At 55.8% G+C, this 19,767-nt stretch overlaps 2 protein-coding genes across 12 annotated transcripts in view; one reads left to right on the plus strand and one right to left on the minus strand.

The window, feature by feature from the left end:
* The window catches only part of LOC116955741 (rho GTPase-activating protein 7-like), a 212,098-nt gene extending 194,245 nt beyond the window's left edge, over positions 1 to 17,853 (plus strand). For all 7 annotated transcript variants that reach the window (XM_076053536.1, XM_076053535.1, XM_032977011.2 and 4 more), the window contains 6 exons: positions 3,108 to 3,222; positions 3,812 to 4,153; positions 5,167 to 5,384; positions 5,504 to 5,680; positions 7,254 to 7,408; positions 7,981 to 17,853. In XM_076053536.1, coding sequence (XP_075909651.1) covers positions 3,108 to 3,222; positions 3,812 to 4,153; positions 5,167 to 5,384; positions 5,504 to 5,680; positions 7,254 to 7,408; positions 7,981 to 8,390 — 1,417 coding nt within the window. In that variant the 3' untranslated portion in view covers positions 8,391 to 17,853. The remainder of the gene's footprint in view (positions 1 to 3,107; positions 3,223 to 3,811; positions 4,154 to 5,166; positions 5,385 to 5,503; positions 5,681 to 7,253; positions 7,409 to 7,980) is intronic.
* TBC1D19 (TBC1 domain family member 19) overlaps positions 17,699 to 19,767 on the minus strand; it is a 41,378-nt gene continuing 39,309 nt past the window's right edge. For 4 of the 5 annotated variants that reach the window (XM_032977115.2, XM_032977114.2, XM_076053540.1 and 1 more), the window contains one exon: positions 17,699 to 19,206. In XM_032977115.2, the coding sequence (XP_032833006.2) occupies positions 19,132 to 19,206 (75 nt within the window). In that variant the 3' untranslated portion in view covers positions 17,699 to 19,131. The remainder of the gene's footprint in view (positions 19,207 to 19,767) is intronic. The other variant, XR_012930055.1, reaches the window with a different exon arrangement.

Genomic DNA, 19,767 nt, shown 5'->3' on the forward strand with positions numbered 1-19,767 from the left:
TGGGCCAAATTTGCTCAATAACAACGGCAGGAGGCTGATAGATTTTTGTGCAGCCCATGGGCTTGTACTTACCAACACGCAGTTCCAGCATCGGTGCATCCATGCAACATTATGGATGCATGTCGGGTCCAAACACGAATGTCTGCTGGACTACATAGTGACGGGACGGAACAGCGGATGCGGGCCCATGTCCTTGACACCAGGACCTTACCGTGGAGCTGATCTGCCCACTGACCATCGACTTGTCATCTGTAAGATGCGCCTGCCATTCTTCCACTCCAGTGGTGCATGTACACCCAGGACCCCATTCAAACCCATAGTAGCATGGTCTCAGCTAACTGATGAAAGTTGCAAGTGAGAATTTCATCATCACTTGCGGCTGGGATTGACATCGTCCCCCACTCCTCCTGATGTCGAGGGGAAATGGGCGAGGTTTAGGACTGTGGCTCATGCAGTTGCATTGACTGCTTTGGGCACACGGTCCAGACCTCCCCAGAGACCCTGGCTGACAGAGGAGGAGTTCAGGCTGGCTGAGAAAAAGGGACAGGCTCACTCCCATCACCTGCAGCATCCCATGGCAGAGAATGAGAAGGCTTACCGCAGCCTTCGCTCGGAGGTTTGGAGAGCCGTGAGGCGCTGCAAGAATGGTTGGTGGTCGCGGGTTGCTGAGGAGATGGAGTCTGCCTCAATGGCCCGCGATCACAAATCGCTCTTTAATTCCATAAAAAAGTAACCTGCAGCGCCACACCTATTAACATCATTAGGGGAAAGAACGATGATCCAATCTCCAACCCCCAGGAACAGGTTTGCAGATTTGCTTATCATTTCTGTGAGGTCATGGGGGAGGGGAAATCCTTTAGCCTGGAAAACAGCATGGGACAAAGTGGGGATGACCCTGCTGAGGCTGCGGTGCCTCAAATATTGGAAGAAGTCACCCCCTGTGAGTGGCTGGCTGAGGTGCTATCTGTTGAGAAAGTACAGAAGGCGATCCAGAGCCTGAGACCGGGAAAGGCACCGGGCATAGATGATCTCCAAAGCAAAATGCTAAGGGGGGGTGGTGTTTGTGCATAGACTGCCCTACATCACATCATAACAACAATCTGGACCACTGGACATGTTTCGCAGGATTGGAAAGATGCCCTGGTGGTCCCCCTCTTTAAGAAAGGGGACTGCACAGACTGTAACAACTACAGGGGCATCTCACTCCTCAGTATGCCAGGAAAGGTCCTGTCAAGGATTATTCAACATCGCCTTGCCAGGCACGCTGAGGAGAAGCTTGCAGAGCCCCAATGTAGTTTCAGGAAAGGGCGGTCCTGCACAGATGCCATATTTTCTGTCCGTCTGCTACAGTAGAGGTGTAGAGAATTCCAACAAGACCTACATCTCTGCTTTATTGACCTGGACAAGGCCTATGATACCATCAGTAGGCCTGGGCTCTGGGTTGTTCTTCGTGCTTTCGGAGTCCCTGACCCACTGCTCACGATCATTAAGGACCTTCATGATGGTGAGGGGGCAAAGGTAAAACTACGTGGCCGGGAGTCGGAGCCATTCCCTGTACACCTTGGGGTGCGACAGGGATGTCCTCTGACTCCCACATTATTTAACATTTATTTCGACCACGTAGTTCGTTAAGTTTTCAATAGCTGTACCGGAGGAATTTCCATCTGGTACAGATACAATGGGAGGCTGATCGATGCACGGGCGCAGTCAAGGGATGGCTCCCTATTGCTCAACCACGTTATGTATGCCGATGATCTGGTAATGGCTGCTCACTCAGAGAAGGAGTTGGAGGCGCTGCTGCTGAACCTGGAGCTTGCCACTAAGAGTGATGGGGCCTTACCATCAGCCCCACCAAAACTAAGCACCTGCCTGGGTATTTTGTACCATCGGACACTCCACCCCCACAACTCCCAATCGGTGATGGGGCAGTTGTGGAGAGAGTGGAGAGTTTCCCATACCTGGGAAGTGTGCTTATGACCGGCTCCAGTTTAACAGCAGAGGTTTCACTCCGAATCAGTCGAGCGGCAATATCTTTTCATCGGTTGCGTAACGCTGTGTGGAAGCTACCTGGTCTGTCGCTCCGCACGAAGCATCAGGTCTTCTCGGCCACAGTCATTCCCTCCCTTCTCTACGCTTGCGAAACGTGGACACCCCAAATGGAACATCTTCGCTGGTTAGAAACATTTAGGCTGGCCTGCCTACGATCCATCCTGGGTTTAACCAGGCTGGATTGTGTGAGGAGCTCCTTCGGTAGGCAAGGCTGCGTTGGCTGGGCCATGTAGCACGCATGCCCAGCTACCAAATGCATAAACAGCTTTTGTTCGGCCGGATCGAGGGGGCTGAACAGGCGCGTCACGGGCTAGAGAAGAGATGGAGTGATGTGGTATAGGAGGATGTGGAGCTGAGTGGAATTGCCGATGACTGGTACCAGCGGTGTCAAGATCGGCCTCTGTGGAGGAGGCTTGTGATGGACACTACTGGGTTGTTGGAGGGAGTCGGCCTCCAACAACAACGGAGGGGGGAGGAGCGACGCTCACAACAATGAGCAGAGCGCCGGGTGGCTAAAGCACAGCAAGTTGGCACAGTAGGGGGCACAGGTGGTGCATCAGCCACTCGTCTCAGTCATCTCAGTCAGTCGCACCTGGGTCTGCCCCGTGACCTGCCAGTGGGCGTTCAACACTTCACATGGCCTCAGCGTGCACATGGCCTGGCACAAGCGTCGTGGTAATGTCACCGCCACTTAGTGGCGAATGGCGGTTGTTGTTATGTGTGTGTGATTGTGGGGAGCAGTCGTGTAGCGGTTAGCACTACACTGCACTACGAACCCGGCGACCCGAGTTCGATTCCCGCTCACGGCCAACACCCAGTGACGATAATCTGAACCGGTCCTGGGGCCCTCCCCTAGGTCGACTCAGCGTCAGATGAGTACCTGGTGCGGTGTGTAAAAACATCTCCACTCGGGAGACAAAGGCGACCGGGCGTGGCGCTGGCAACCCACCCGGGCGCGACTGCTCGCTTGACAGCACTCGCCACGACAGTCTGTTAAGGCTAAACGGTGGTGGGGTGGTCCCTTTGTCTTCGTGCCGTGCCCCCGTGCGTAACAACAGGTCCATCCAGCGCAAGCACAGCATGGGCAAGCCCGACCACAAGGACCTGACGGAGAACCTCGCTGCCACGCAGGGCCTCACGCACATGATCTCCGAATGCAAGAAACTGTTTCAGGTGCGCGGAGCGGTTCGCACGCCGCTTGCCGTGAGATGCGCCGGCGAGCAAACCGGCGACCGTCAAAACCCGAATTGTGGGAACGACGTCGATTGGCGTCGTTAGTTCCTGCACTACCGTCCCGCCCTGGCTCCTGCGTATATTCGTCTCTCTCCGCAGGGCAAATAAAATAATAACAAACAAATTAAAGAATTCACGCACAGCCCATCGGCCGCGCGCACGACCCCCCCGTGGGAGTCGTGCGCCCGTTTCAGCGGCGTCGTTTCATGACGAGCCAAACTCTGGACCGGTTTTTTGATGCGCGGTGTCTCGTCGTCCGAGTGCCGGCGACACTGCCGTCTTTACCGCATGGGCTGCCAATTCGGCACCAATTTATCATCGGTGTCGTTGTGGAGAATGAAAGCGACAAAATAAATACGCAAAGCGAATAAATAGACAAGAGTTTTTGTTTGAAGAATATTCAAAACAAACTTGTTTTGACGCACGTCATTAACTTGTAACTCGAATGCAGAAGCGAGATTAAACAATCCGAGAAATCCAATAACACCCCCCACCCACTCCCCCGCTCCCCCCCCCCCCACCCCCCCAGGTGCCGCCGGAGATGCTGAAGCAGAGCCAGGGCTCCGGCGAGCCCACCGCCCGGCCTCGCCGCTCCTCCCTCCCCTCGTCGCCCTCCTCCTCCGCCGCCTCCTCCTCCTCTTCCTCGTCGTCCTCCTCCTCCTCCTCGTCGTGCGAGGGCGACGCCGATAGGGAGGCGGAGGGAAGCCGGCGGTGGCCGGCGGCGCTGGCGCCGGCGCCGTGCGACCCGGCGGAGCTGCGCGCCGCGCTGGACGAGCGGATCGAGGGGCTGCTCAAGGAGGCGCGGGACAAGTTCAGGGGCTGGACGGCCGCCCAGAGCCACGAGCACCACGTGGAGCTCTCCTACAGGAAGGTGCGGGCAGCCACGCGGGAGACAGAGAGACAGAGAGACAGAGAGCGACCGGGCCGCGCTCGCTCCGTAATCGTCATCTCGATTGCGCCCGCCTGGACGTGCGTCCGTCAGTCAGTCCATCTATCAGCCAGTGCGGCCGTCCATCCATCAGTAAGTCAGTCCGTCCATTCATCAGTGAGTCAGTCAGTCTATACATCAGTCCGTCAGTCAGTCAGTCCATACATCAGCCAGTGCGGCCGTCCATCCATCAGTAAGTCAGTCCGTCCATCCATCAGTGAGTCAGTCAGTCTATACATCAGTCCGTCAGTCAGTCAGTCCATACATCAGCCAGTGCGGCCGTCCATCTGTCAGTGAGTCAGTCAGTCCATTCGTTAGTCAGTCAGTCCGTCCATCCATCAGTCAGTCCGTCTGTCCGTCCGTCCGTCCATCAGACAGTCAGCCATTGCGGCCGTCCGTCCGTCCGTTCGTCCATTCCGCTCCGTCCTCCTGTCCATCCCGACGATCTGTCCATCCGTCCGGTCCACCCTTCAGCTCTCTGTCCGTCAGCCTACCTGTCTGCCCGCGCCCCGTCTGTTTGCCCGTCGATCATGCGGGGTAAAGGGCACGGTTATTTATTTGTTAATCAGCTGCTGGATGGATAACCCGCTGGACTTCGTGTCGGATATCGTGTTCGGTGAAACTATCCTGAAAGCATTCAAACATTCTCGGCGTGATGCGGAACGCTACACCGATGTTAGCCGTGGCCGGCAATGTGATTCTACAGCTCGCCGGCTTCACAGCCTCGGCCCGCTAAACCACTGCGTTGTCATCGCTGATTTGCTTTACCTTTATCTTTAGCTTTACCTTTAGCTTAACATTCCTCTGCTTTGCACTCCTATCGTGTTTGTCATTGTAACTTTCCTACTGGACATACGTGGGGGGGGGGGGGGGGGGGGGGGGGGGAAAGAGCTTCATAGCTCTTCGGATTTCTCCGATTCTGATCCGTGGTGGTCGTGGCGGCGGTGGCGGCGCAGGTGGAGGACGGCGCGCCGCTGCGAGCGTGGCGAGCCAGCGTGGAGGTGGAGGCGCCGGTGGGCGAGGTGGTGCAGCGCGTGCTGCACGAGCGGGCGCTCTGGGACGACGGGCTGGTGCAGGAGCGCCGCGCCGTCGCCGCCGCCGGCCGCACCGACCTCGTGCAGTTCGCCACGGACGCGATGGCGCCCCAGCCGACCCGCGACCACGTGCTGATCAGGTGCGGCTCCCCACCCGCCGTCGATCCCACCCCTCCGTCCCACCGCCCGCCCTCCCTCCCCCCGCCCCCGATGCTGCCGGCGCTGACGACGGCGCCCGCGCGATTTCCGGCGTGCGCAGGACGTGGCGCTCCGACCTCCCGCGCGGCGCCAGCGCCATCGCCGCCGTCTCCGTGCCGGCGCCGGAGGCGCCCCTGGCCGGCGGCGTGCGCGCCCACACGTACGACGCGCGCTACCTCGTCGAGCCGCTGGCGCCCGCACGCTGCAGGCTCACCTACGTCTGCCGCATCGACATGCGGTACGCCGTGCCACCCGCCATGCCGCCCACCGCGCCACCGTGCCACCCACCGTTCCACCCACTACCCCACCCACCACGCCACCCACCACCCCACCCACCACACCACCCACCCACCACGCCACCCACCCACCACGCGACCCACCATCCCACCCACCCACCACGCCACCGTGCCACCCACGGTTCCACCCACCGCGCCACCCACCGTTCCACCCACCACCCCACTCACCACGCCACCCACCACCCCACCCACCACGCGACCCACCATCCCACCCACCCACCACGCCACCGTGCCACCCACGGTTCCACCCACCGCGCCACCCACCGCGCCACCCACCGCGCCGCCTACGACCCCACCCACCATCCCACCCACCACGCCACCCACCACCCCACCCGCCACGCCACCCACCACTCCTGGAGCCCTATTTAAAAAGCTTGAAACAGTGAACAGCTTGCAAAGTTGGGGCCGGCTGCGCGCCCCCGTCCACGGCAGGTCTCTCGATCCGCCCCGCCTTCAGCTCGGCGACCGCTCTTCGTGCCGGGCGGCCGCGCCACGACAGCGCCGAGAGCTCGCTGTGGAAGTTCGCGGTGTGGGCCTGGTGGCCGCGCCCCGTTAATACCACCGGTGGCGTTTTATAACAACATCAAAAAATGGATGCCGGCGCCGGCTGCTTTGCCGTCATTCGGCATCACGGTTTCAAATTTGCCTTACTTTTAAAAATGATTGGGCAAAGCCACGTAGCGACATTGCGTCCGACCGTGAAATTCCGGCAGGCTGTACCCGTTTGTGAAGCATGGCGCCTCACTGACTGCTGTGCATGACGGGAATGGCTCCATCGCCCTATGTGACCGCGGTCGCTTATGTCACCCAGCACTCGTGTGTGAGTGTTTGTGAGTGAGTGTTGTGTTTGTAAGTGTGTGTGTGTTTGTGTGTGAGTGTTTGTGTGTGAGTGTTTGTGAGTGAGTGTTGTGTTTGTAAGTGTGTGTGTAAGTGTGTTTGTGTGTGAGTGTTTGTGTGTTTGTGAGTGTGGGAGTGTTGCGTTTGTGAGTGTGTGTGTGCGAGTGTGGGGAGCAGTGGCGCAGAGGTTAGCGAGCTGCACTACGAAACCGGTGACTCGAGTTCGACTCTCGCTCATGAACAAAAAAAGTGGCGAATATCTGAACCGGTCATGGGCCTCCCCGAGGTGGACTCAGCCTCAAATGAGTACCTGCTGCAGTGTGTAAACATCGCCACTCGGGAGACAAAGGTGGCCAGGCGTGGTGCTGGCCACCCATCCCACTCGGAGAAATATGGCCGTGATTATGGCAGGCCTCGCCTTGCCAGTAACCTAGTACCGGTAGCCGTGTCGTGGACAGCCGATCCAGTAGATAAACTAGGCAAGTCCCAGGGTATGCCGTGATGATAGTAGGCCCAGGGTCCGCCATGAAGGCCTCGCCTTGCCGGGAGCCTCTAAAGCCGTGACGAGGAGCGAAGTCCTGGCAGCGGCCGAGCGGGGGGGGCGGCCGAAGTCGGGGGGCTGTCGCTAAGCCCCCGCAGCCACATCCCTGACCTGTCTCTCCCCTGCTCCGCGCCCAGGGGTCGAACCTCCGACTGGTACGTCAAGGTGTTTGGGCACCTCTGCGCCTCCGAGGTGGCACGCATCCGCGACTCCTTCCAGGCCCAAGCGTCCGACGGCCCCGAGACGAAGATTTTGAGCGTTCTCCACGACGACACCGCGGCTCCCGAGCGAGGTGCGCGGCTCATTCAACCACGCGTCGCTATTCTTAACCATTCATGAAACTGTTAAAACTAATTTTAAATGTTACCAGGTAAGGCCCTCGCTGAGCTACTAAAAGCTGTTTCTTGCAGAAGCGACCCTGGCTATCAGGGTCAATGAAGTGGCTCATCACCGTCGTCGCGTGGAAATTCATAGCAGCAGCCAAAATTCTCTTGAACGTGCATTGATTCTAAATATGAATAACAATGGCTGTGATTGGCCGACAGAAATGGCTTCATGCTTCTGAGATCGGCTGTTTCAATTGTAACGTTTTTTTAAACTTTTTAGTTTGAGCTATGTAGCTTATTTTCATGAAGTGATGTGGCCACAAATGAGAGCTCAACGAAGTGGCTTATCGCGTGGAAGCTTATGGCAGCCAAATACTCTCAACCCGTGATGTTGATTCTAAATGTGAAGGCAAAAACCGGAGGAACTCGATAAAAAAAATCCATGCGACCATGGGGAGAGAAACACCCACGACCTCCCGTGTGCCGGGCGAGGGAGTGAACATCTCCTAGCCACTGCTGCACCTCGGTGTGCTTTCAGGTCGATCCAGTTCGAGAGACAGCGACATCCCATCGAGAGACACGAGGGGACACGAGCGACACGGGGAGGACACCGCGGCCAATGCCGCCCACGCTGATGCCGCTGCCTCGGGACCGCGACGGCCGATGGCCCAGACTCCCCACGTGGCGTTGAACGACACCGAGAATCTCACCCCCCCCCTCCCCATCCCGTCTCAGGGTGTGAACCGACACCGCGCGAGGCGACGCCGGCGCCTGCACTTCAGGAAGGCCGCTTCCGCCGGGGGACCGGAGTCTCTCCGCACTGCGTTGTGGTCAACGTTGCCGTTGTTGGCGTCCTTTTACTCCCGGGCCCGCGACGGGGTGCCATGGAAGGCCGCGGGCGTTTATTGCGTGACAAAGGAAACCGCTGGACAATCCGCCGTGCAATAATAGTGGTGGCGGTGATGGTGGTGAGGGGCGGTGAGGAATCGCTCGTGCGCGTACGTTTGTGATGCGGTAGCGGTTTAGCGCGCTGCACTACGAACCCGGCCACCCGGGTTCGATTCCCGCTCACGGCCAACGCCGGTGACCATTATCTGAACCGGTCCTGGGCCTCCCCCTAGGTCGACTCGGCCTCAAATGAGTACCTGGTGCGGTGTGTAAACATCGCCACCGGGGAGACAAAGGCAGCTGGGCGCGGTGGTGGCCACCCACCCCATCGTGTGCCACAGTGCCGGCCTTCATAGGTGCTGCTCGCTAACAGCACTTGCCCCGACGGTCTGTTGCAGGCTATACGCGGGACCTTTGTCTGCGTGCGTGGAACGGTGACTCGGTGGCAAGCGCAATGCACTACGAACTTTCGGGACCCGAGTTCCATCTTTGACGATCCGGTATCTAAACCCGGCTCGAACCTGCTCTAAAACCAATACCCGGTGCAGCGTGTGCATGCAGTGTGCGTGAAACGCCTGCATCGGGGAGACAAAGGTGGCCCTGCGTGGGGTTACTGTCCACACGGCTTCCGCATGTGCGGTGCCTCACCTTGACTGGCACTCGGTCACGACGCTCACCCCTAACAGCCCCGTAGTGGCGATGTCTGGGGGATGATTGTGTGTGACTGTGTGTGCGTGTGTGGGGAGCGGTAGTGTAGCGGTCAGCGCGCTGCGCTACGAACCCGGCCGAAACGAGTTCGATTCCCGCTCACGGCCACCAACACCGGTGACGATTATCTGAACCGCTCCTGGGCCTCCTCTAGGTCGAGTCGGCCTCAAACGAGTACCCGGTGCGGTGTGTAAACATCGCCACTGGGAAGACAAAGGCGGCCGAGCGTGGTGTTGGCCACCCACCCCCCTCGTGTGCCGTGCCGGCCTTCACAGGTGCTGCTACTCGCTAACGGCACTTGCCCCTGCAGTCTGTTAAGGCTACACGGGGAGGGATGTTTGTGTAATGTGTACGTTCGGATGTTTATGTATTTGGGTGGTGGGCATTCAACCTCGGTAACCTTGAACCACGATGGTTTTTTTTGCGTGTTCTAACGAGCGTCGCTTCACGCAAGCAACGATGACGATGGCGACGACGAGGAGCGTTTATTTGAAAACAACCAAAGATAGTTTATTTTTTCTCTCTCTCCGTGCAAACTGTTCACCTTTTCGACGGGACGGCGAGTCGGAAAATGCCACCGCGCATTTTTTTTATTTTATACGTGTGTGTGTGTGTACATATAATATATATTTGTGCGTGCGCGCGTGTGTATAATTACTTACGAGTCTTATTTGGCGGCGAAGCACACCGACGGCTTGTCCGGATTTCAAGGGTGCAAGCCGAGCGATGGCCAGTTTCACTTCCTTACTGTGCGGCTGGGCGTCGCCCGTTGGCGTAAGGGGTCACGGCGCGCGTCGGTGGAAGGTCGCCGGCTCGCGGCTCCCTCCCGGCGCGGCGGTTGAAACGGTGGGGTCGAGTCTCCTCGAATCTCTCCCCTCCCCCCCACCCCTCTCCACCGTCCCCCTGTCCACTGGTCGAGCAGCGGGTCGCCCGCGCTGAGAACCGATTAGCACGGTTGGCTCCGTGCGGTGCCAGAGAAGTTCAACGCACGCACGACGCTCCTCCGTGCGGCGTCCGCCGTGCCGAGTCCCTCCCCCTACCCCCCCCCCCCCACACCGCCCCGGTGCGTTCCAGTTTTCACCGTCGTATTTACCATTGCTCTCCTTTCTCGCTCTTGATCTTCGTCCGGTCGCCTTCTTTCGTCGTTTGTTATTTCCCGCCCCCCGCCCCCCGCCCCCCTCCCCCACACGTTACATCTTTGACTCGCTCGCCCTCTTGCTCGTTAAGCGCCGTGATTGCCGGCGGCGCGGTCGCGGTTTCCGGCACCGGCAACATCGTCGGCATTGCCCCCCCCCCCACCAGCTCGTAAGTTGACCGAGACTGAGTCAAGTTGCACCCGAGCCTCGTCAGTTTGTAACTTTTTTTTCTCTCTCCGGTTTATATTTTTTAAAATGGTCTATTTAAAACAAATACCATAGAATGTAATAACATTTAATATATGTGTGCGTGTGTGCATGTACAGTGGTTACGATTAATATAAAAAGTTTTTAAAAAATCTAATAATCTGAACCGTTGTTACAGTTGATTGCAATTTTTTGCGTCTATTGAAAGAGCCGATCTCAGAAGCATGAAGCCATTTCTGTCGGCCAATCACAGCCATTCTTATTTATATTTAGAATCAACGCGCGTTTAAGAGTATTTTGGCTGCTGCTGCTGTGAATTCCCACGTGACGGCGGTGATGATCCACTTCGTTGGGCCATCAAAGACTTTGATTTTGCAGGGTCGCTTCTGAAAAAGAACGCTGTACAGTAGCTCAGCGCGGGGCCTTACCGGGTAAGATTTATAAAAAAAATTGTTTATAGCTTTTTATGATTTTCATCTCATCGGCGTGCCCCCCAACTCGACGAAGCATCCACCGAGGATCCCTCGCAGCGCAGCGCGTTGGAGAGTCGGCCGATGGAAGCGTGGCGCCTCGGATCCCTCCGAGCGACATCGGACGTACGCGGTAGAGGGGGGCGCGCTCCCCCTCGCTCTGCCCCCCCTTAGGAGCGATGTTCTGCCGTTCTTAATCCGCTGCTGGACGAGAGCCCCCTCCGTTTGGAAGTTGCCTCGCTCCGCCAGGACGCAAAGCCATCGGCAAAGGCATCCTTTTGCCACCGGTTCGGCCTCTTTCAAGGCCGCGGCTACGAAGCCCAACGGCTGTGTCCGTTACACGCATTGGCTCACATCCTCAACAGCCATGATCTCAGATGCGCTGCTGCAGCGGAGACGGTACAAGGACCTGTGGGCCACCAACACCCGTTTAAAGATTCGCACGATCGGAAACATGTCTCGAGATTAGCCGATCGGAACGTGTCTTAAGATTCGCCAATGGGAACGTGTCTTAAGATTTGGCGATCGGAACATATCTTATTAAGATTCGCCAATGGGAACGTGTCTTAAGATTCGCCAATGGGAACGTGTCTTAATATTCGCCGATAGGAACGTATCTTATTAAGATTCGCCAATGGGAACGTGTCTTAAGATTTGCTGATCGGAATGGGTCTAAAGATTCGCCGATAAGAACGTGTCTTAAGATTTGCTGATCGGAATGGGTCTAAAGATTCGCCGATAAGAACGTGTCTTAAGATTTGTCTTATTAAGATTCGCCAATGGGAACGTGTCTTAAGATTCGCCGATATGAACGTGTGCGTGACTCTTACTGCGAAGCTCTCGCAGTCCTCGCTCGTGGCGCCACGCACGGCAACACACACGGTGATGTGTATTGGTACCCGCAGCGCCACCACCCAGCTGGGAGACCAGAATGTAGTGCGTGGTGCGGACTCTTCCTACGAACGGGCATACATGCACAGTGACTCTGCTACTTACTAACGAGTTCGGTTTCAGAGGTCTGTTCGGAAGTCGAATCAAATTTTACTCCCGTCAATTCCAAACATGTTGTACGGCGTGTACACTAAACATGGGGCACGGATTTCGAAGTTGTATAATCTCATGTAGATGTAGATGCCACTGGTTCTTCACGTTGTGCAGATGTAGATGCCACTGGTTCTTCACGTTGTGCAGATGGAGATGCCACTGGTTCTTCACGTTCTGTAGGTGTAGATGCCACTGATTATTCACATTCTGCAGATGTAGATGCCACTGGTTCTTAACGTGCTGCTGATGTAGATGCCACTAGTTCACGTTCTGCAGATGTAGGTGCCACTGGCTCTTCACGTTCTGTAGATGTAGATGCCACTGGTTCTTAACGTGCTGCAGATGTAGATGCCACTGGTTCTTCACGTTCTGCAGATGTAGATGCCACTGGTTCTTCACGTTCTGCAGATGTAAATGCCACTGGTTCTTCACGTTCTGCAGATGTAGATGCCACCACCGCCATCTATTGCACAACGGTTGAACTTATGGCTCTCACTCCGAACAGGCAACTGGATATACGGACAGGTTTGTTCGTATCTCTGAAAGTTGCTGGATGAGAGCCTCCCCTACGCTACGGCGGGGCCGTGCGGATGCGAGTTGACCATCCTTCAGCATCTGAATCTTTATTTAGACTGCAGCAGGAGGAGGAATAATCTGCTGAGCTATGAAGCTCTTCTATCTCCGATGTCCAAGCCTGGGGCACGGGGTCAGTGTGACTTGGTGAAGGCGAGCAGCGTAGACATCGCAGGTACGCCACCTCTAGTCGTAACGCAGCCGTGGCAATGCGTGGCGGCGGTCGCCCATCCAGGCGCTATCCAGGCTCACAAGCTGCTTAGCTTGTGAGATGTGATGAGGTGGGTCCCGGCGGTGCGTTGTGATGTTGTGGTGGGGCGCGAGCCTCTGCAGAACGATGAAGTTCATGGGGTCTTCGTGCTCGGCTCATTTTCCACATCTCATTCCCAACCTCGCTGCCTCCCTCACTATCCCCACTTGGGAAAAAAAAGTGCAAACCCGGAAAGTCAAGCCAACCACTTCGTGTGTTCACCAGCTCTTGCTGTGTTCACCAGCCCTCTCGCCGTGTTCACCAGCCCTCTCTAGTGTGTTCACCAGCCCTCTCGCCGTGTTCACCCCTCTCTGGTGTGTTCACCAGCTCCCTCGCGTGTTCACCAGCCCTCTCGCGTGTTCACCAGCTCTCTCTGGTGTGTTCACCAGCCCTCTCTGGTGTGTTCACCAGCCCTCTCGCGTGTTCACCAGCACTCTCTGGTGTGTTCACCAGCCCTCTCTGGTGTGTTCACCAGCCCTCTCGCGTGTTCACCAGCTCTCTCTGGTGTGTTCACCAGCCCTCTCTGGTGTGTTCACCAGCCCTCTCGCGTGTTCACCAGCTCTCTCTGGTGTGTTCACCAGCCCTCTGGTGTGTTCACCAGCCCTCTCGCGTGTTCACCAGCTCTCTCTGGTGTGTTCACCAGCCCTCTCGCCATGTTCACCAGCCCTCTCGCGTGTTCACCAGCACTCTCGCGTGTTCATCAGCCCTCTCTGGTGTGTTCACCAGCCCTCTCGCGTGTTCACCAGCACTCTCGCGTGTGCACCAGCCCTCTCGCGTGTTCACCAGCCCTCTCGCGTGTTCACCAGCTCTCTGGTGTGTTCACCAACCCTCTCGCGTGTTCACCAGCCCTCTCGCGTGTTCATCAGCCCTGTCTGGTGTGTTCACCAGCCCTCTCGCCGTGTTCACCAACCCTCTCGCGTGTTCACCAGCCCTCTCGTGTGTTCACCAGCCCTCTCTGGTGTGTTCACCAGCCCTCTCGCGTGTTCACCAACCCTCTCTGGTGTGTTCACAAGCTCTCTCGCGTGTTCACCAGCACTCTCGCGTGTTCACCAGCTCTCTGGTGTGTTCACCAGCCCTCTCTGGTGTGTTCACCAGCTCCCTCGCGTGTTCACCAGCTCTCTCGCCGTGTTCACCAGCCCTCTTTGCCGTGTTCACCAGCTCTCTGGTGTGTTCACCAGCTCTCTCTCGCCGTGTTCACCAGTCCTCTCTGGTGTGTTTACCAGCCCTCTCTCGCGTGTTCACCACCATTGTGGTGATTCCTGTGTTGCGTGTACCTCCAAAACCGCCTGAAATCCAGACCGATCGTATCAACACCAAAGGGCAATTGGCTGTCAACGTCTTCTTGTTCCTTGACTGGACAATGCATCCAGGCGTACCGACTGATAACTTTGAAAGGGCATTGATGGTGAAAATTCAGCCCGGACCGTCCAAAAACCTGTCGGGCCTTCATTCACGTTTTGTTGGTGGAAGATAATTTTCTGCCGATAATTTTCCATGCAAATTCAAAGTATTTTATATTCTTAGCAATCCAGTTTGGGTGTTTTCACCAAAATATTGCTGGAACCTTCCACGCGCTCTATCTCTCTCTTTCCGCCCCCCCCCCGCCACCAAACACTGCTCATCTGCGATGCCTCCTGTTGCTGCGAGGAGCTGCTGCACCATAAATAAGACAGCCCTCCTCAAGTGTGTGGAGCCGTGGACTCACTTCCCCACAGACCAACGTAGATGCCATGGGAAATGCCCAAGATTAAATTATCCTGTCGCTTGAGAAGAGGAATGGTCCAGGCTGACCCGCGTGGCCTGCTTTGTTATAGTCATGTCGCCCCCGCGCAGCGGATTTCGGATGCCCATAGAATTCTCGGATGCCCATAGAATTCTCGGATACCGGATTTTGCCTCGCTTTACGCCAGGGGTGGGCAACGTCCGGCCAGCCCGCGGAATCATTTGGTCTCTGGCCCTGCCGAGGCGAGCGCACGACTCGAAATTCAATAAATCTTGGAGCTTTTTTCATAGCAACATAAATTTCATTTTGTATGGCCCGCGAATGATGTTATAAATATCCAAATGGCCCTCGGCAGAAAAAAGGTTCCCCACCGCTGTTTTACGCGGCCGCAGTCGCGGCGGTAAATGCGTACGGCACGAGACGGCTGGCGTGCCGAGTGGCGCGTGCAGTACGTTACGGCACGCAAGGCTGTCCAACTTCCGACCGCGTAATATTCGCACATGGGTGAATTCATAGGGGCAACACTGGCATGGCGAATTTTGGTTCTAAATAGGCTAGCCGCTATACACGTGTGTGTGTGTGTGTGTACACGCGAAAACGCGCGCGTGCACACACACGCACCGAACCCGCGTAAAGCGAGGAAAGCCTGCATTGGGAATTTGTGCCACGCCGATGGGATTTCGTGCGGCTGGACATCGCGAGCGCATCCCTCTTCGTCCGCTGTTCAGCCGAGCGTTTTAATCATTCCCACACTGTGCGTTTTCTCTGCCCCCCCCCCGCCCCCACTCCGAGCGAGCGTTGGGAGATTGTTCGATCGCTTTTACAAGGAAACTGGAATCGTTTTTCTGTCGTCGTCGCGTTTTTTCAGCTTCCTAAAATGTCATTCATTTCATCGGAGCGAAAAAAAAGTATTAACGTTTTTTTCTGGAATTATACGGAGCAAGCTATGTATTGGACTCATCAGTGTTACGAGTTGTTATTATCGATTGGTGACAAACGACCGGTACGAAGACGCTGTCGCCGCGTAGACAAAGCGCGCTGTACGCGGTGTGTGTGTGCAACAAACCGTCAGGAGTTTCACATTGTGGGTTTTTTTATTTATTTAGATACGTAGAGACCCACAGATATGCGTAGAGACCCATAGAGATGCGTAGAGACCCGTAGGGATACGTAGATGTTCACAGAGATACGTAGAGAGATACATCGAGGCTCAGTTACATGTAGACCCATAGAGATGCATATAAACTCGTAGAGATACGGCGGTATACATTACAGGCAAGCTACAGGAGTCTGCGCTCCTTCAACGGAGGAACAACAGCAAAAACGACACGAACTCTCTCTCTGCTGGCAGGCCCCAACGGTGGCATCTGGCTTCTCTGAACACAATATGCCATACGCAGGCAGAGGTACACGTAGATACACCGATACGCAGGAGATGCGTAGAGACCCAGACACGCACTAAAGAAAAGCCATAGCACGATTGTGGCCATGCAACCCAAACTATTGGCCATATAGTAAACCCACGGAGACTCATAGAGACCCATATATATACTTTAAAGGCGAGCCACGATCGTGAGACCGTGGCCATGCAAAGCCATGACAATGGACCGTGCAGGTCAACCACCGGAGTCCCTACGCTCCTTCAACAGTGGGAGGGGGAACAGCGAAGCTCCACCAAGTCTCTCTCTCTCTGCTGAAGCCCTCTCGTCGTGGCCAGCAGTAGCCCCGTAGACATTTACCTCCCTGAACATACAGCGTGCTTCAAAAAAATGTTAACACTTATAATAATAATAGGGGTGTCCCCCTTTTTTCTGGCAACAAAACTGAAACCTTTTTTTTACGAGGATTCATGTTGCTGCATTAACCACAATATTTGCAGTCAAAAAAAGGGGAAAACCCCTATTATTATATTGTGGTACTGGCAAGGGAGGAGGTCCAATGATGTTAACACTTATTGGGCACTATCGTTTTTTTAATGGGGAAAAAGAATGGATAATAATACACCGAAACGCGCTATCAAATGTATGTTCATGGCTTCAGAAAGTCAAATAGTCTCTTAACACAACTGTTTTATTGCCAGAAAGAGTCAAATCTATTCTCAGTCTCCACTTGTTCGCCATCACTGTCAACGCCCATGCCTGGCATCTTCTCCAGGTTGGTCACCAGAGCCCAGGGGGAGGCACATTTCGTGTGGTCTTGTTGCAAATTCACAGAAGCGTTAAACATTTTTGTTGAAGCCCCCTGTATATATAATGCACTCACACGTCCTGCTGGCTCCCGAAGGCGGGAAACCCCCTGGACAAGCCACGCCCCCTCCCCCCCAGCGTGACGCATTTGCGTTTCGACAGTTCGTTGTGACGTGGGGACTGTGTCTCGTTGTCTTGGGGGGCGGCGGTGTGGTAGCGGTTAGCGCACCGCGCGCGACATAGGCAAGAGAAGAGCGAGTAACCTGTGTGTGTGCGCGCGTGTGCAAGGAGTGGGGGGGGACCTTCGGCCACCTCCAGCTTTGCGAGGTGCTCTCGTTTTGCCTCGCCGTGAACTTTACAGAATTGCCCGCTCACGTCCAGTCAGCGCCACGTTCTGCCAGTTGGGCAGTTTTACAGCAGTGCAGAACCAAAGGAGTCGTCCGCTGATCCATGAAATAAAACCCAACATGTGAAACTCGGTTTATTATAATAATTTTTTTTCATCATTTTTAAAGAATGAGTGCGTACGTTGCAGGTTTACGCGCGTTGCACGTAGGTGCTGTGCGCGTGCCGGGTGGCGGTGGGGGGGGAGCGGTAACGCGGCGGTGAGCCCGCCGCCGCTACGAAGCCGACAAGATACCCGAGTTCGGTTCCCGCTCGCGGCCAACACCGCTGATGATCATCTGAACGGGGCCCCCCTCGGTCGAGTGAGTGCCTGGGTGCGATTGTTTGAAACATCGTCACCCCACCCCCACCCCCACCTCGTCGTGCCGTGCCGGCCTTCATAGGTGCTGCTCGCTAACAGCACTTGCCCCCGACGGTCTGTTGAGGCTATACGGCGAGGGGGGGCAAATCTTTATCTTTGTGTACATATGAATTCAGGAACGTTAATCAAGACGTCAGCTGTGCGATGAAAACCCAGCTTGTAATCTTAATATATAAGCAGCTATTTATATCGCTATTATATCCCAAATGCCGTTGAATAAATCGTGATCTTGCTTATGTATGTTTGTGCAGGCCGAGTTGTATTACTGCCTTTAAAACAACAACAGAAGAACGAGGACTCGGCTCACGTATTTAATGTCCGACCTTTATTGTGTATACCTCATTCATGTAATCGCTATATTCAGGACCGCTTAAAATTGTAAATACATGTACCACTTAAATTTCAGTATTGAAACAAATGTAATTAATCTGCGCCGTACAAATAAAGATTTTAAGTCGTCTTTGTCGTTTCTCGAACAATCATTATTGCCTTCTGGATTCGAGAGAGAAGATTCCATGCCCCCCACCCACCCACCCCCTCCCGTGCGGCAGATGCACGTCGTGAAAATCGGCGATGGCCGCCCGGCTGCGCTCGCCCACCAAGCGAAACCGAGACATCGATGTCATTTTCGTCGCCTGACTCGGGGGACTGCCTTCGGGCGCGTACGGCAGTCACGGCTTGAATGCGATGCGCCGGTATTGCTTCACCGAGGTTTGAACAAAAAAGTGGAGGGGCGCAGCGTTGTGCTTGTTGAGGAAAGGTTTCAATCTGCGTGCTTTTTGTTATTTATTTTTTAACCCCGCTCATCAGACGGATCGGGACGCACGACCGCGGGGCGCAAGAAACCGAGAGAGCGCAGATGTCCATGCTTGAGTTACAATGAAAAACACGATTAACGCGTGGCTCACGATTGCTAAATTTGACAAAATCATTGAATGTTTAAAGAGTAAGTACAAGAGGTCGTGGGTTCGATCCCGTCCCTGACGTCTGCCGTATATATTTGGAGTTTGCGTGTCTCTCTCTCTCCCCCCCCCCCCCCCCCCCCGTGCTCGCGTGGATTTTTCTCCAGGTCCTCTGGTTTTTCCCTCCACACGCGTTCAGAGTATTTGGGTGCTATCAATTCCCACGTGATAATAAGCCAGCTATCATTCGTGGCCAGGTCGCCTCTGAGCATTACCTAGTAAAATATACAATTTTAATTTAAGTGGGAGCTTGGGAAAGCCACATCCCGTGAGGGGTGGCTGGCCAACAATGGACGACGTTGAGACTGCCGACAGAATGACACAGGATCGAACGTGACCACCGCAGGGACTGGGCACATTCGAGTTCGGCTCGCGTGGGAGTGGGGGATGGATTGTGGCACCGCAGGGACCGTGAGAATGGTGGCGACGGCGTGGGCGACACCTCGATCGGACGGCGGGGGGGGGGGGGAGGGGGTCACAGGGTGAGGAGTCCTTCAGCAGTGGATAGACCATGGGCTCATCGTAAAGGAGGTTGATGGTGGAACATTGGGGCTGGGTTATTTAGTCAATGGAAATGGCTTTTTGTCAACCAAAACAAAATTCTCGACACAAATCAGAGCCCCGCCCCGCCGCCCCGCCGCCCCGCCCCCCCGCCCCCCATACAATGCCCAACTTCCTGAACACGGGAGCGGTTGGTGGTACGCGCGGGCAGCCGGGCAGCCGAGGGGTGCAGTGTCAGGGGGTGGGCGCCGTGCTTACTGCGCCAGTCCACGTCGTCACTTGAGGCCACCAAAGAGGGCGAGCTGGAGCAGCGGCACCACCTTGACGGTGGACAGATCGGCCAGCACGGCCTGCGAACGCAACGGGAGAGACCCCCCCCCCCCCCCGGCCACGTAAACAACTCCACCCGTTCTAGATTTGAAGCTTTCGTGACTGCAAGGATTCATGCTCTTTGGTTTTTTTTTCGGTAAAGTCACGTAAGGTAAAACAAAATGAAAATAAAAGAGAACAACTGAATCAAATCACGACGTTTCGGAGGCAACGCAAGCTTCCGTCTTCAGGCGGAACAGTCACAGCAAGGTAGCTGCATCAAGTGGGGGGCTCTGAGACACTCGAGCTTATATACAGGTTAAGGTGGGGGGGGAGGAGCCAAGTAGGGGACATTGATGGGGTGCGGGGCTAAGGTTAAGGTGGGGGGGAGGAGCCAAGCAGGGGGCGACGACGGCGTGCGGGGCTAAGGTTAAGGTGAGGGGGAGGAGCCAAGCGAGGAGCCACGACAGCGTGCGGGGCTAAGGTTAAGGTGGGGGGGGAGGAGCCAAGCAGGGGGCGACGACGAGGCCAAGTTAATCCATCTTTTGTTATGTTGAGGGTTCGGGGGCAGCGGTGGTTCACTGCACGGGGGCAATGAACTC

Source organism: Petromyzon marinus, chromosome 61 (assembly GCF_048934315.1).
Source record: "Petromyzon marinus isolate PM22_M1 ecotype Great Lakes invasive population chromosome 61, UKy_Petmar_22M1.pri1.0, whole genome shotgun sequence".
Lineage (NCBI taxonomy): Eukaryota > Metazoa > Chordata > Hyperoartia > Petromyzontiformes > Petromyzontidae > Petromyzon > Petromyzon marinus.